Source organism: Phoxinus phoxinus (assembly GCF_949152265.1).
Source record: "Phoxinus phoxinus genome assembly, chromosome: 9".
Classification (NCBI taxonomy): Eukaryota; Metazoa; Chordata; class Actinopteri; order Cypriniformes; family Leuciscidae; genus Phoxinus; species Phoxinus phoxinus.
Window position 1 is genome coordinate 19,887,393 of NC_136884.1, and position 15,808 is coordinate 19,903,200.

The window sequence follows — 15,808 nt, forward strand, 5'->3', positions numbered from 1 at the left end:
ACTTTCGGTTTCGTTTAGACAGTCCATAACCTTCCTGCTATGCAGTTCATATCGATGGATGATTTCACCGTTTAAACCTGAACGTAAGTTCTATATTTGTTCTAAATAGTAGGCCTAATTCTATTACTATTTGTTACGAGTTATTATGATTATTACCACATTTTTTTATACACACACTTTTGGCACTTTGCTAATGTTGTAGGCCTAGCCTAGCCTAGCCTAGCAGTATATAAAAAAAACGGTAACATATTACGACCCGCAAACAACTAAGTAAACCGAAATTACGGTGTACGTTTCTGTAATTATAGTGTACTTCTGTAGGTAAAAGGGAACAATATGTTAAGTTTTCATAATAAAGGGGTAACAAATGTTATTTAATATATTTAATAAAATTATTTTAAAACTAACAGGTACCTATTCTGTTATACCAGGCAAAAATTTTACGTCTGTTGTATATAAAAGTTTTTATCACATTTCTGGCAAAATATGTTCTTGTGCAATGTAGTTACAGGGTAATTTTGACATCTGTGGATTGTAAATTAAACTTATATATATAACTTATAACTTACCACGGGTAACAAATACTACTTACAATACGAAACAACACTATTTGCACAGTAATTACAGAGAAAGGTAGCCTACTCTTATTAAGAAAAAAATAAATAAAATAACCTTTTAATTACACAGTATATTTGCCCTGATGACAATGACAGTGTCATTGCAATACAATGTGATAAGGTAAGTACTAAGTAGGCCTACTACATGGTACGTTCTAAATTAAAATCATAGCAGAAACTATTTTTTTTGGCTTAACGTTAAGTAGTTTAGTAAGAAAAGCCAATAAATTTAAATATAGCCATATATATATATATATATATATATATATATATATATATATATATATATATATATATATATATATATATATATATAAGTTTAATTTACAACCCACAGATGTCAAAATTACCCTGTAACTACATTGCACAAGAACATATTTTGCCAGAAATGTGATAAAAACTTTTATATACAACAGACCTACAATTTTTGCCTGGAATATATTAACAGAATAGGTACCTGTTTTAAAATAATTATATTATAAATAATTAGCTTGTATATGGTTGTACCCATTTATTACCCAAAACGTAACATATTGTTCCCTTATACCTACACGGAAGTACACTATAATTACAGAAACGTACACCGTAATTTCGGTTTACTTACGAAGTTCTTTGGAGGTTGTATATCTGCTTGTTACCCCTTTATTACCCAAAACTTAATTTTTGTTCCCTTATACCTACACGGAAGTACACTATAATTAAAGAAACGTACACCGTAATTTCGGTTTACTTACGCAGTTGTTTGCGGGTCGTAATATAAAGTGTTACCAAAAAAACATTTTAGATTCACTTCTATTCAAATCATATCTCGACTATGTAGGAAAAGCAAGCTGTATGTTGAATGTGAACGCAATGTTTATGAATTTTCTCTTCCATGTTTGTTACTTTTACATTTGAACAATCCAGTAAACCGGAAACCATAAGTCAAGTTACAAAGATAGCTTTTTGAACTTTGAACTCATGCAGCAGGAGCTGAATGCAACACAAATTGTGGAAAACTGCATAATTTTGACAGAGCACTGTCCAGTGCAAGTTAGCGTTAGGCTATAGCCTAACAAAGTTTTGCATTCTTGAGCCACCACGTTGTCCTGCAAATAAACGGCCAGAACGCATTAAAACGCATTTTCTGTTTTCAGTTAAAACAGCTGTAAGCGGCCCCCCTAAATTAATAACTATGTTTTTTGCAACGGAAGTGAATCAATCAAAAACTAACTTTAGCTGGACAATAACTTTTTTTCCAGAGCAGCTGTAAAAGTCAAAACAATCTGTTACTTTAATTTCCTATTATTGTACCTAAAGCTGCTTTGAAACAATCTTGTTAACAGCGCTATATAAATGAAGGTGACTTGACTTGACTAAAAAGCTAGAAACAGAGGTTCTTCCTTTACAACGTGGTGTGACAACTGGATGCATCTGTTCATCCGTGACAAAGGGGTGGCGTGAATTTGTCCACAATTTTCCATCCTCATTTTTACTCTGTCAAAACACTCTTTCAAAAATGCAAGTACATGCCAACTGCTGAGATTAGCTTGCTTTATTGCACCATATCCACACATCCATCAGAATGTGTGATGTGTTTTGATGCTAATGCTAGAGATGGCTGGTGCTGTGATAATGCAATGTTCGAGCCTGAGTCGGAAAAGAAAACGAGAAAAAAAGCCATGTTCCTGTTCAATGTTCACTAGCCTGGCTCCGCCCTCCTACGTACTTCCGCTCAATTTTCATTGTCTTTCAATACTACGTCTGGGATTGTGGTATATATTCTTGGGTTTTCTCCGGTCAAATTTCTACCGGTCCAATCAGCGAACAGAGGGAGTGGCTGAGAACGATGGCGTTGAGGTTGTGCGCTAGTTTGAGTCTAAATGTTCACTGGTCTCTAAGCAAAATTAAGCAATGAGGCCCTTCTAAAAAAAAATGTTTGTGTTAATATAGCTTTGTTACCTATACAGTATAATTATACAGCATACAAAAAGTCAAAACACATCTAACAGAACATAAATTGTTTTTTTTTTACAACATTAAAGTGCTTATTTTTTAATTAACAAAATGTCAATCTTCATCTTTATAATAGAAGATACAATACAATACAATCTCCAAGATACAGTACATTATCTTCATATTTATAATAGATGGTCACCTTAAAAAACTGTGTGGTGACAGGGACAAACAATGCTCCTACATATAAATATATGGTATTTATTGATGTATATATTAAGTAGGCTACCCCATACATAAAGATTTTTCTAGTTGACTAGTAGTCGTTCATTTAAGCAATTACTCGACTAATCGCACGTTTATATTAATTTAATTAGGCTGCTTAAATATATACCGGGTGCATGGAGGAATATATGCATATTTTCTGAGTCTGTGTTGGCTGCAAAGATGAAGTTGACGATGCTAACTCGGCATCTCCACAGTATAGTGGACGCGCCTTTAGAGAGAAATGCTCCTTTCATACGGATTACATAACCAGAGAGTATATGTTTTCGATTCAAATTGGTTCGTTTAAAAGTTGACATTTCAAGCTTTCTATAGATATCTCTCAATTCTGTGAGGCAAGTAACCTATGTTCGTTTCATTTTAAGTTCAAGGAGACAGAGACGGCAGAAAGCGCACACTGTTTGTTTTCTTTATTTTGCAAAAGCACAACTTTTTGTTGCTATTGTGAGTTTACACAAATAAAAGTAGTCGAATGATGTATTACCCATATGACCATAAATTATGGGGGATTTGAAGTTATTTCCGCTGTTATCAGGAAAAAAAAATGCAAGTGATCATCACGCCGGCGTCTCCATGACCTGAAGCGCGTTTTACTTCAGCTTCCACACTCCGTACAAACACATTCATTATGCGCCTAACAATAGCGAGCGGCCATGCCAGACGGATAAGTCCTCTTCATGTTTAACAAATCAAATCATGCATTTTCTACAGTACTGCGAGTAAGCACTGTGTCACCAAAAAGGCGGCAAAAGCAAAACGAGAGAGAGTGCCCCACTAAATGGGATGCAGAGATGTTGCTGCGTGTTTATATTAACATTTCTGATTGTTTAAATGATCAGCACTCGGGGGCCCTTCAAAACGCTGGGCCCCAGGCAATTGCCTACCTTGCTATTCACTATTGCTACGCCTCTGCCAAAGAGGGTACCACCCCAAGTGACTGCTTTTGTTTCTTTTTTTTCTGAGAGTGTATTTTCATTTAATATAGGCTACATGTAAAACATCCATGTGTAATTATATAAAAAAAAATATTTACGCGCGTTACATAGTTACCTATGATCACGCGCGTGAACTCGACAATCGACTACTGTGGACTTCGACCGAAAACAGGATGTGCGGTATGTGCACTTGTTGAATTAACATAATTTTTATTAATATCTTTCACATCTAATGCAGTCAGATTCACCGTGTTCACTCTGAAGGAATCACTCAACATGGCTGGGCACTTGTAATGACACATCAAGGATGTTAAGAGGATAAAAGCAGGTTTAAAACATGCCCCATTCAAGTCAATAGGGTGCAAATTTTAAAAAGAGGATAACACAGTGTAGGCAACACAGATTTTTGTCGTTGTTCTCTGTATTGACAGCACTCCAAATTTACTAAAAAATGAGCTCAATGTTAAAATTGACCGGAGTTCTCCTTTAATATAATCTGTAATTTTGAAAAGCCCCAAACCAATTGATAAATATCTGTTTCTTTATTTAAAGCTGCAGTCTGTAGCTTTTTTGGAAGTACATATCCAGCCAGTGTTCAAAACTATCTGCTTGCCTAAGCTCGATTCAAAACGGTAAGCTTGTAATAATGTTTTTAATTCTGATGGTACTGGTGGATTTCCGCGGGAATTTCGAGCATGTCTTTACGTCATTACGTCACATCTGTACACATAAAGAAGGAGTCTCGGCTAGTATAGGCTATATTGCGTGAGGATGTTGGAAGTGGAGATTTATAGCCTTTTCTCACAGCACTTGATATAATTAAACGTATTAATTTGGTGGCGGATCCAGAAAGGTTCAATCGATTATCACCAGTGACAACTGGAGATTCACCCGATGTAAAATGCAAAAGACTTTGGAAAAAAGAGACTGCAACCGGGCCCATGCGAAAACAAGAATAAATATATAAATATTAAAATAAATGTATCAAATAAATATCTGAAGGGCATTAAATGTAGTCACGCAATGCTGATGTTGTTAACATTAACAATTAGTATAATTTGCACGGTTTGACGTGACATGATAAACGATATAGATTTAATCAGCGTGATTTACTGCAATGTTTTTTCCCCCTTAGTTGGTCAGAACAGTGGATGTTACTTGTTTAGATTACATTTTCCAGTGAAAATTATTATGTTGGTCATACTTCCAAAAGGTATAATCTGTGATTGCGAATGCCAGTATCCACACCGGCGCGGTGACTGACAGCTGCACGTTCTCCTCAAAACATTGGATTCATCCGCGCTGTGCCGTGTCGAGGCACACGTAAACTCACGTAAAATTGATAATAAACGAACACGTTTTTTCGCATGTTTTTCGAATTTTTTCGCTTTTATTTTGTCAATTTTTCCATCATTTCATAAATTAAATAGTCAAAATGTGTTTTTTACTATTTTGTCTTGCTTTTCAAAGAAAAAATCAATTACAAAACTACAATTTAACATTGAACATTTACAAATATTTGTTACAATGAACATTTTGTTTACATTCCAGCAGACATTATACCAACAAAGCACAATATAGCTTTAAAATAAATAAATTGTTAAACTAATAATATATTTATTTGACCATCTTTGAGCTTATATTAGGCCTATAGCTAACTAACTTCTGAACGAATGTAACGTTTGTATGCCTACAACAAAATAAGAGCATCTTTTGTTGTTTGATTAACATTAATATGACAGGTATTTAAGGCTGCTGTCATTTTAAGACCAAATGCTTGGATCTACCGGTAATACAGTATGCTGACACATATCCGGTTTTCACCGAGCGGTTAAGCCATAACCGACTGTATTTACGTGAGATACTCAGTTTGACTGACACCTGTGTGTCAGATCCAGGTGCAAAGATAAGTGAATTCGGGATTGCGCGCTGTCTGAGAGAGCGCTTCTGGTGCTCGTCATTCAGCCCGATACAACATTAGTGTTATTTTTTCACAACTTACTGCGCATAATTTATAACTTGATACTCTTTTTAAAGATTCTCATTAAACACACTCTGACTTGATCTCCGCGCTGACTTGAATTAAGTTTTTGCAGATGCACCCGTTGACAATTCAGCAGAACAGTGTCTGCAAACGGCAATTTTTTTGCGTCTTTCTCTGACACTTTAAAAGGCTTCCACACTGACGACATGTTTGCTGGATTCATACAGCGTGAGCTGTGTGCCACTGATCCTCAACAAACTCGTCTCCATACTGGCGTGCTGACTCCGACTTCCAACCAGATGGAAATTGATAAATATTCGGAATGTTCTGATCCAATCTGACTTCTGACCTGTAGTGCTGCACAAATCATAATCATACACTGTTCACTAGTTGGCCAGAGGAGAACTGGCCCTCCGACTGAGTCTAGTTTCTCCCAAGGTTTTCTCTCTCCATTCTGTCACCTGATGGAGTTTTGGTTCCTTGCCACTGTTGCCTTGGCTTTTGGCTTGCTTAGTCGGAGACATTTAATATTCAACAGTTTGATCTGCCTTACTTCAGGTGGACGATGACGCAATTTCCTTCTAGAAACAAACTTTGTTGTATTATTTTCATGTTATCACTGTGAAGCTGCTTTGATACAATCTGTATTGTAAAAAGCGCTATATAAATAAAGGTGACTTGACTTGACTTTACTGTGCGTCAAATACACTGTGCATTCATTGGAATAAACTGAAATAGTGTGCTTTATGGAACGCTTGATGGAGAGCGAAACTCTCAAACGCTCAGTCAGTGTTCGGCGAGTGAAAATATATCTGTGTGTAGTACCAGTTCCAGATTGTAGAGGTAGTTCCTTGTTTAGCAACAAACTCCGCCTCAGCTTCACGTCCGCCTTCTGCCATAGTTTTTTTTTCCGCTTTGCACGAAGTGCACATGAGCTGCGAAGGGGTCCCAAACAGAAATATGTCATCAAATAGGCTTTATCGTTATTATTGCGGGAAGACTAATTATTTTCGTGTTTGTAGAATCATTATCGGAAAAAAATAAATGGGAAAATACTTTCAGAACCAAGCTACTGAAAAAGTGTGTAAAGCATTTTGTCAGTTTTTTATTGGATGTTGTAACTAATCTAAATAATTAAGAGCTTTGACTCTAAAGATGGTGTTTAGTTGTTTGTGTTTTTATCTCTAAATGCAGAACCTAAATCTTTATGGAGACACAGAAGAACGACCCCTCTAAAATCTGTCTCCATGAGGAGCGAGAGGTGGGGGATGTTGTTCACTTCCAGAACCAGAGAGCAGCATCTCCAGAGCCCAGCTGTGTGTCTACGAAGAGTGACATATCCATGGCAGAACCCCTTAAGTTCAGTGAAGACTTTAACCCCAGGTGAGACAATAACCAGTACTTGGGGCAAGATACAGAATTATAACATAACATTTGCAATAAAGAGAGAGAATCTGAGTGGTCCGGCAAAAAAATAATTTTGCTCTAAAATCTCTCAATATGTTTAATATGTTGTATAAAAGTCAATCTGCAGCAGTCTGAACTTGTCAAGATCAATAACAGAGAGACAACCTCTCTGAAGCAGGTGAATAGAAAAGATTTATTTGCAACAGGCAAAACTCCGCTAAATCCAGCCCAAGAGGGTCAGAACAAAACTAATCCTTAGCCAGGTAAAAACAGATGCTGAGTAGCAGAAAATAATTCACGCAGGCAAACAACCCAGAAGGCTGGTACTGATGTCGGGGCAGGCAAGGGTCAGAATCAGTAAGGCAGGCAGAACCAGTGAATGGACAGATTGGAGGGCAGGCTGCTTACAGACAACACAGACACAAACTTTGGCTACTGGAGAATCCAGGAAACATGCAGGTGTGCTGGCTTGGCAGCCCAGGGTAGGAAAATGGAACAGATCCAACAGGCCAGGGTAACAGATCCAGGTCAGGAGAAGAGAAACTCAGGATCCCCAGGCAGGCCAGATTAGGTCTAAGTCAGGCAGGGGTAGACAAATAAAAAGGAATGCAGGATAGACAGAGAATCCTGATGCCAAAAGAAAAACAAAAAACAATTGGACACCTGACAAAAAACACTAACTGAAAGTTGTAAGCTCAAAGATAAACAACAAAACACACAAGGGAAATAAATGGAATAACAATTTAAGAGGGTAATAAGAGACAACCGGTGAGGCAAATTAACTAATGTAAATGAAACGAGGGGGTGGGATAAAGAGAGGACAAACAAAAGAGCACACAATAAATTGTTGGAAGATTAGTTCTGGGCACAGACCGAGCAGGCAGCCACAAACTGATGGACGTCCCCAGCCAGTGTTTGCTTTGTTCGTTGTCAGATCGTTCTAGTGGTCTTCGAGGTCCTGACTCTCATTAAAAATCCCTGGATGTCCTTTAGCCACATTTGCCAATTGGCCTTTGTCCATCATGGCCTTCTAATCATCCCCATATTTACTCATTGGCTTCATCACTGACTCTTTTCCGCCAATAAGCTGTTGTGTGCCTGGCGTTCTGGTGCAATATGGCTGCCGTCGCATCATCCAGGTGGATGCTGCACATTGGTGGTTGTTGATGAGATTCCCCCTTCCATATGTAAAGCGCTTTGAGTACCCAGAAAAGCGCTATATAAAATGTAACAAATTAATAATTATTATTATTGGTATAAAAAGGGCATTCACATATTTGGTTATTTGTATGAGGAAGATATGCTCATGACATTTGAACCATTGAATGCAAAGTACCCCTCCAGGGAACTACCGCTGCGTGGAAACGCGGTGGGAATGCCTCCAGCGTAGTGCGTCTGAAGCATGAATGAAATCAGTCAATGGCGAGACGGAACGTCATAGGCGAGTGACATGATCGACCAGGACCTGTCGATTGTGTTTGTCTGTCTTAGTTGCTACCAGGCAGGAGTTTTTCACTTATATATATATATATATATATATATATATATATATATATATAATATAAAAAAAAAACATGTGCGATGAGAAGAAAGTGAGCGAGCAGCAGTATAGGAAGTGTGCTCCTCCCTGTACTCGATACATCACAGGCGGGGATACACACCAACTATGTGTTGCTTGCTTAGGAGTGCAGCATGCCCAGTCGGCTCTCGAGGGAGCCGATTGTGAGCATTGCGAGCGTCTTCCAATACGGACGCTGCGCTCTCTGCGATCGCTCTTCGAGGAGAGCGGTTCGCTGCGCGCTCCCCGCAGCTCGGGTCCCAAATGGGTCGCAAATGGATCTCACCGAGGGGATTGAGACGGGCCCCGCCCTATCTCATCCTTCTCCGGCGAGATCCAGCGCCCCTATCCCCGGCTCAGAAGCACGCGTTGCGGTTACTTCTGCCCAGGGCGGGGCACAAGAATTTCAACTATCCAGTTCTGAGGAAAGTGTTGAGACAGAGGAGATTGAAGACTCTTCACTTCATTCTCCAGCTGAAGAGGAGCTTTTTGATGTGTTAACTCGCGCTGTTGAAAAACTTAGCATCGAGTGGCCACTAGATAGGCAGGAGTCTCGTCATAGAAGTAAATTAGATGAGAGATTTCTGCTGTCTCGCGCTCAGCCTTCACGCCGGTGCCTGCCGTTCTTCCCAGACCTTCATACTGAGGTGTCGAAGTCCTGGGTTAGACCGGCTTCATCTAGAATTTACACCAATCATTCCAATGCTTACGCAAATATTATGGGAGCTAAATCTTTCGATGCCAAGGGTGGAAGGGACGCTCGCTAGCTATCTCTCTCCGGAATCGGCATCATCATTTAAGGCGCCGGCTCTTCCCACCAGACATCTTAAAAATACATCAGCACTGGTGGGAAAGGCTCACTCGGCGGCAGGTCAGGCGGCAGCATGCTTGCACACAATGTCCATCCTTCAAGCATACCAAGCCGACCTGTTGGAAGATGTTAGTAAGGGGGGTGAAATTTCTGCTGATACTGTGGCTGAACTTCGTCAGGCAGCAGATCTTTCTCTCCGGGCCACCAAGGAGACGGCTAGATCTATCGGCCGGTCTATGGCAGCCCTGGTGGCCACAGAGAGACACTTATGGTTGAACCAGACCCAAATGAAAGAAAAAGAAAAGTCCTTTCTCTTGAACGCCCCGCTTTCTCTTGCGGGCCTCTTCGGTGACGCAGTTAATACTGTCATTGAGAGGTTCCAGGAAGAGAAAAAGCAGGTGGCGGCATTTCAAAAATTTATCCCCCTGAAAATTCCCGGGGCTGCTGAACGTAAAGGGGAGACCCAGCCGCTGAGTAGCTCCTCAAAAAGAGTGCAACAGAGACAGAGCTCGCGTCTCGTACCCCCCCTCAGAGAAACTGGAGGGACAAGCCGGGGCGACCTTCTCGCGATAGGGCTGATCTGAGGATAGTCATCATCGCTAAGAAGGCCGCATCTAGAAAGAAGCCCTGACGCCATAAACGTCAGGACTCTGAGGGTCGCCCCCTCCGAGGGAGATCGGAGTATACCTCATCATACAGTGCCCTTTTTCTCTCGGTACCCTCAGGGGTCCGTTCTGTCAACCCTGCCCTTGTGCCAGGGCACAGAAGGACCCGTTGAGCGCCGTCCCGAGGGACGCTCGCCCCCTCCGAGGAGAGCTCCAGAGCGGTCAGATCAGCCGTTCCCTGCCGGTGCGCCGTTACAGGGCACTGTCTGCCTCTCAAAATATTCCAGAGGCCAGCCTCGAGAGGCTGGTACCCTTAGTAGATTTTCTAGTGGAGTGGAAAAATCTTCCCATTGTGTCTCAGTGGGTCCTGCATACAATCAAGAGGGGTTACGCTATTCAGTTCAGGTCTCGTCCGCCTCGGTTCAGAGGGGTCCTTCCCACCGTGGTGGGTCCCGAGCAGGCTCTGGTGATGGAACAGGAGGTTACGACTCTTCTGCTAAAAGGAGCTATAGAACGGGTTCCTCCTCCCAGCAGGGAGTCAGGTTATTACAGCCGGTACTTAATTGTTCCAAAGAAAGATGGGGGGTTGCGTCCAATTTTAGATCTGCGTCTTCTAAATCGCACTGTAGGGAAGCTCAAGTTCAAGATGCTCACCCTCAAACAGATCGTGTCACTAATCAGATCCGAGGACTGTTTCGCCACGATAGATCTGAAGGACGCCTACTTCCATGTGTCTATTCTTCCTCAACATCAGAAGTTCCTAAGGTTCGCTTTCGGGGGCGAAGTGTACCAGTACCGGGTTCTTCCATTTGGCCTAGCACTGTCACCCCGAACGTTTACGAAATGTATGGATGCGGCTCTAGCTCCTCTGCGTTTACAGGGTATCCGCATTCTGAACTACATCGACGATTGGCTGATGGCTGTGGTGTGGGATTCGACGACGATGCAGGCACAACTTTCCCCTGCTCGTATTGCTTCGATTCTCGCTGCAGTAAATCACATCAAGCTAGGCCAGCTACTCACTGTGAAACAGTTTCAGAGACTGTTAGGTCTCATGGCAGCAACGTCCAACGTTATTACTTTTGGCCTATTGCACATGAGACCGCTTCAGTGGTGGCTCAGAACCAAGGGGTTCTCCCCGAGGGGAAATCCGCTCCGCACGATCATGTGTTCGCGACAGTGCCTTCGCGCCCTTGTTGTGTGGAAAGATCCTTGGTTCCTGTCCCAAGGTCCCGTGCTGGGAGCTCCTTGTCGTCGTGTAACGCTAACGACAGATGCTTCCCTCACGGGCTGGGGGGCGATCATGAGTGGTCGCCCGGCTCAGGGTCTGTGGCAGGACCATCATCTCTCGTGGCACATAAACTGTCTAGAAATGCTGGCGGTGTTTCAGGCTCTGAAACACTTCCTCACAGACCTGAGAGGTCACCATGTGCTTGTTCGCTCAGACAACACATCGGTGGTCTCTTACATAAACCATCAGGGGGCTCTGCGATCGCGCCCACTATACAAGCTAGCTCATCAGATCCTTCTATGGTCCAAGGGGAGATTTCTGTCTTTGAGAGCAATTTATCTCCCGGAGTATCTGAATCGGGAGGCAGACATCCTGTGGAGGCAGGGGCAGAGGCCCAGGGAGTGGAGACTTCACCCCGAGGTGGTGGAGCTTCTGTGGGAGCACTTCGGTCGTGCCGAGGTGGACCTATTTGCTTCCAGGTAGACACCACACTGTCCGCGGTGGTTCTCTCTCAGCCATCCAGCCCCACTGGGGTTGGACGCGATGGTACAGGCGTGGCCGAGGTAACGTCTGTATGCATTTCCCCAGATTGCTCTTCTCCTAGGAGTTCTGGAAAGGGTTCGCCGGGACGGAGTCAGCCTACTCCTGATAGCCCCGTTTTGGCCGGCCCGAGTATGGTTTTTGGATCTTGTGTCCCTCCTCGACGACTCTCCCCAGGAGATTCCGATCAGGAGGGACCTACTATCTCAGGCGAGTGGGTCGATCCTTCACCCCGGCCCAGAGTTATGGAGACTTTGGGCTTGGCCCCTGAGGGGGCTCATCTCATAGATTCCGGTCTCTCGACTGAGGTCGTTGAGACCATTCTCCAATCCAGAGCTCCCGCTACGAGGAAGTTATATGCCGCGAGGTGGAAACTCTTCACCTCTTGGTTTGGAGAACGCCAACAGGACCCAGTTAACTGCCCGGTTGGTATAGTGCTGGAGTTCCTGCAGGACCGTTTCTCCACGGGGCTATCCCACTCCACACTGAAGGTATACGTGGCGACCCTGGCTGCTTACCACGCCCCTTCGAGTGTAGTTTCTCTTGAGAGACACCCACTTATATCTCGCTTCCTTCGTGGCACTTTGAGGCTGAGGCCAGCAGTACGCACAAGGGTACCATCATGGGACTTGCCCATCGTCTTGGAGGGCCTCTCATTAGCTCCTTTCGAGCCCCTTCAAGAAGTTTCCGAGAAGTTCCTTACTCTCAAAACTATTTTCCTGCTTGCTATTTCGTCTCTCAAAAGGATTGGAGACATTCAAGCACTTTCGGTTGCTCCCTCGTGCCTGGAGTTCTCACCTGGCATGGCTAAGGCCTTCCTCTATCCTAGGCCAGGTTACGTTCCAAAGGTTCCAACTACTGTAGTTAGACCTCATACTGCAAGCCTTTTGTCCCCCTCTGTTTCTGACATCGGACCAGGAGAAACTTAATTTGCTCTGCCCAGTTAGGGCTCTAGATGCTTATGTCCACAGAGCTGCCCTGTGGAGGAAGTCTGAACAGCTGTTCGTTTGTTTTGGGCTGCCCAACAAGGGGTGCCTGGCATCTAAGCAAAGGATGAGTAAGTGGGTGGTTGAGGCCATCTCACTTGCTTACGAGTCGGCCGGTCGGCCTTCACCTTTGACTGTACGGGCTCACTCCACCCGGAGTATGGCTGCTTCTAAAAGCTCTCCTGTCAGGAGTTTCTCTTCAGGACGTTTGTGATGCGGCAGGCTGGTCCTCATCGCACACATTCGTCAGATTTTATAGTCTCGATTTTTGCTCCACTCCTGGGGTGCAAGTTCTTTCGTCAGCCTGTGCGCCTTGATTACGCACTACGGAGACTTGCTTGTATGGCGACATGGGTATTGTGTTCCCACCGCGTTTCCACGCAGCGGTAGTTCCCTGAAGGGGAACGTCCCGGGTTACCTATGTAACCCTAGTTCCTCGAAGGGAACGGACGCTGCGTGTCTGTGCCATACTCCCAGCATCCCCGTGATCTCTTGCTTCAGTAACATCGAAGCTGTCTCGCTTGTGATTCAGGGGTGCTTTATAGTTTCCTGGTCGATGACGTCACTCGCCTATGACATTCCGTCTCGCCATTGACTGATTTCATTCATGCTTCAGACGCACTACGCTGGAGGCGTTCCCACCGCGTTTCCACGCAGCGTCCGTTCCCTTCGGGGAACTAGGGTTACATACGTAACCCGGGACGTTTCATTTCTCCTTACCAAAAAAAAAAAAAAAGTATTTTCAGGTGAGGCATTAAATTGCTATACAACAAGGTGGTCATTTATTGCCTCTTTCTTCGCTCCCAATAGATAACATTACAAGAGAGGAAAAAGGGCCCAAAGGTTTTGTATGCCAATTTAATTTATTATTATGGAGAGGATATAGCCTCTTCTAAATCCAAATGAGGAAAAGATTGTTTAATGTATTTTTAAACAAGACATTTGAAATGTCCTAAGATTCTCATGTAAAACCAGAAATAGATCAATTCAGTTTAACATTATACATAGAGGGCCCCATTTTAACGATCTGAAACGTAATTATCAAACGCAAAATACAAGTAACTTTTAGGGCGGATCTCGGGCGCTATTGCTATTATAAATTACTCTTGTGCCCGACGCAAATCTAAAATGGGTTGGTCTAAAGTAGCTACATTACTCATAGGTTTGGTTTGGACGTAACGTGAAATAAACCAATCAGAGCGTCATCTCACATTCCCTTTAACAGCAGGCTTGTTCCATGGCGGATTGCTATTATAATGGCGGATTTGCCAGGCGCACACCAGGAGTGGCTCACAGCCGAGGAGACCGACGTTCATAGTATTGTTACTATGGTAATCCATGTCGAATGTGTTTTGGTACTAATGTGTGTTTTAACGCGTCAATGGTTCAACTCTGTTTCACGTGGAAAAGACGACGCTCAACACCCATCCCAAAAACACAAAGTTATTATGATCAATAGCACGAGAGATAGCACGAGCACGACAGTCATAGTAACGAATATATTACAACTATAACACGATTAGGGGGTTATATCGATCACTAAATGAGGAACCAAAGTAAACAAAAGCCCTATTCGCACTGGAATAGTATTATTATTATTATTATCTGGGTAATTTCGTGTAGCGCATTCACCGGGGATAAGCTAAGCCTGTGATTTTACTCGAATTAACTCACTTATCTCCCGGATATAATAATAATTAGTTACATTTATATAGCGCTTTTTCTGGGACCTCAAAGCGCTTCACATATGGAAGGGGGCAATCTGTTCAACCACCACCAATGTGCAGCATCCACTTGGATGATGCGACGGCAGCCATATTGCACCAGAACGCCCACCACACACCAGCTTATTGGTGGAGAGGAGACAGCGATGAAGCCAATCAGTATATGGGAATTATTATGAGGCCATGATGGACAGAGGCCAAGGGGCAAATTTGGCCAGGATGCCGGGGCTAAATCCCTACATATGATATATGGATATGATGTAAATAGGCTATTGCTTGGAAATGTCTTGTCATTATAGGTCTAGCTGTATGATATATCATAAACAGAAGAATGTTCCTTACCGCATGCTCTTCTGATGGTTTTCCGCTTTCTCTTTCTGCAAATTGTAGTTGTATGGTGTATAGCGGTATGACACAGCACCCAAAATACTATCAAAACACTCCAACGCAGGCTCCGTTCTTCGCGAAAGATGGATAAAAAGGTGCACAGGAAACATAAAAATTATATACGACCCCGCCAAATCACAGATTCCCATGTGCCGATTCGCATGGGACTAATATTATCACAGGACCTCTGTGAAACACGGTAGGTCATTTGTGGGGCAATTTTTACTTTACAAATTACAGACATGACCGATTCGCACAGGATTAAGATCACAGACAACCTCCGCAATTATTACAAATGACTAGAGGTCACCATGTAATACTTATCCCGTGCGAATAGGGCTAAAGATATATTAGGAGTATATCATCTTACTTTTCAGACACACTTTGGGAGCCGATGCTCGAAACAGACAGTAGAGGAGATTTAGATGCTCCAGGCTTATGGCGTGGAAATGAATGTGTCTTTTTCATAGCTGAAGCAAACGAAAATCTCGCAAATTAAAAAAACAAGTAATGATGACACATGAGCATATTCAAGCAATGGCCAGCATATATTAGTTCTGTGAAACAAACCTAAACAATGCAACTCACCTATCGAGAAGAAATAGGGCAAACTCGGCATCCGATGTTATAGGTCATTAGTCATCATTAGCCATCATTAGTAGACACGCCCCTTACTGCTGATTGGTTACCAGTGTGTTTTGGTACTCGGTCCAACACAGTTTTCAAAAGTGTTTTTCAAAAACTACTGATCCTACCTTTAACTTTAAAAAACATATTAGCTCTGTGATTTGGTTCTAGTTTCC

General features: G+C 42.7%; 1 protein-coding gene across 1 annotated transcript in view; it reads left to right on the plus strand.

The window, feature by feature from the left end:
• LOC307004441 (uncharacterized protein) overlaps positions 1 to 15,808 on the plus strand; it is a 25,295-nt gene continuing 9,487 nt past the window's right edge. The window contains exons 1-2 of the mRNA XM_079623686.1: positions 1 to 83; positions 6,951 to 7,139. Of these exons, the coding sequence (XP_079479812.1) occupies positions 6,964 to 7,139 (176 nt within the window). The 5' untranslated portion in view covers positions 1 to 83; positions 6,951 to 6,963. The remainder of the gene's footprint in view (positions 84 to 6,950; positions 7,140 to 15,808) is intronic.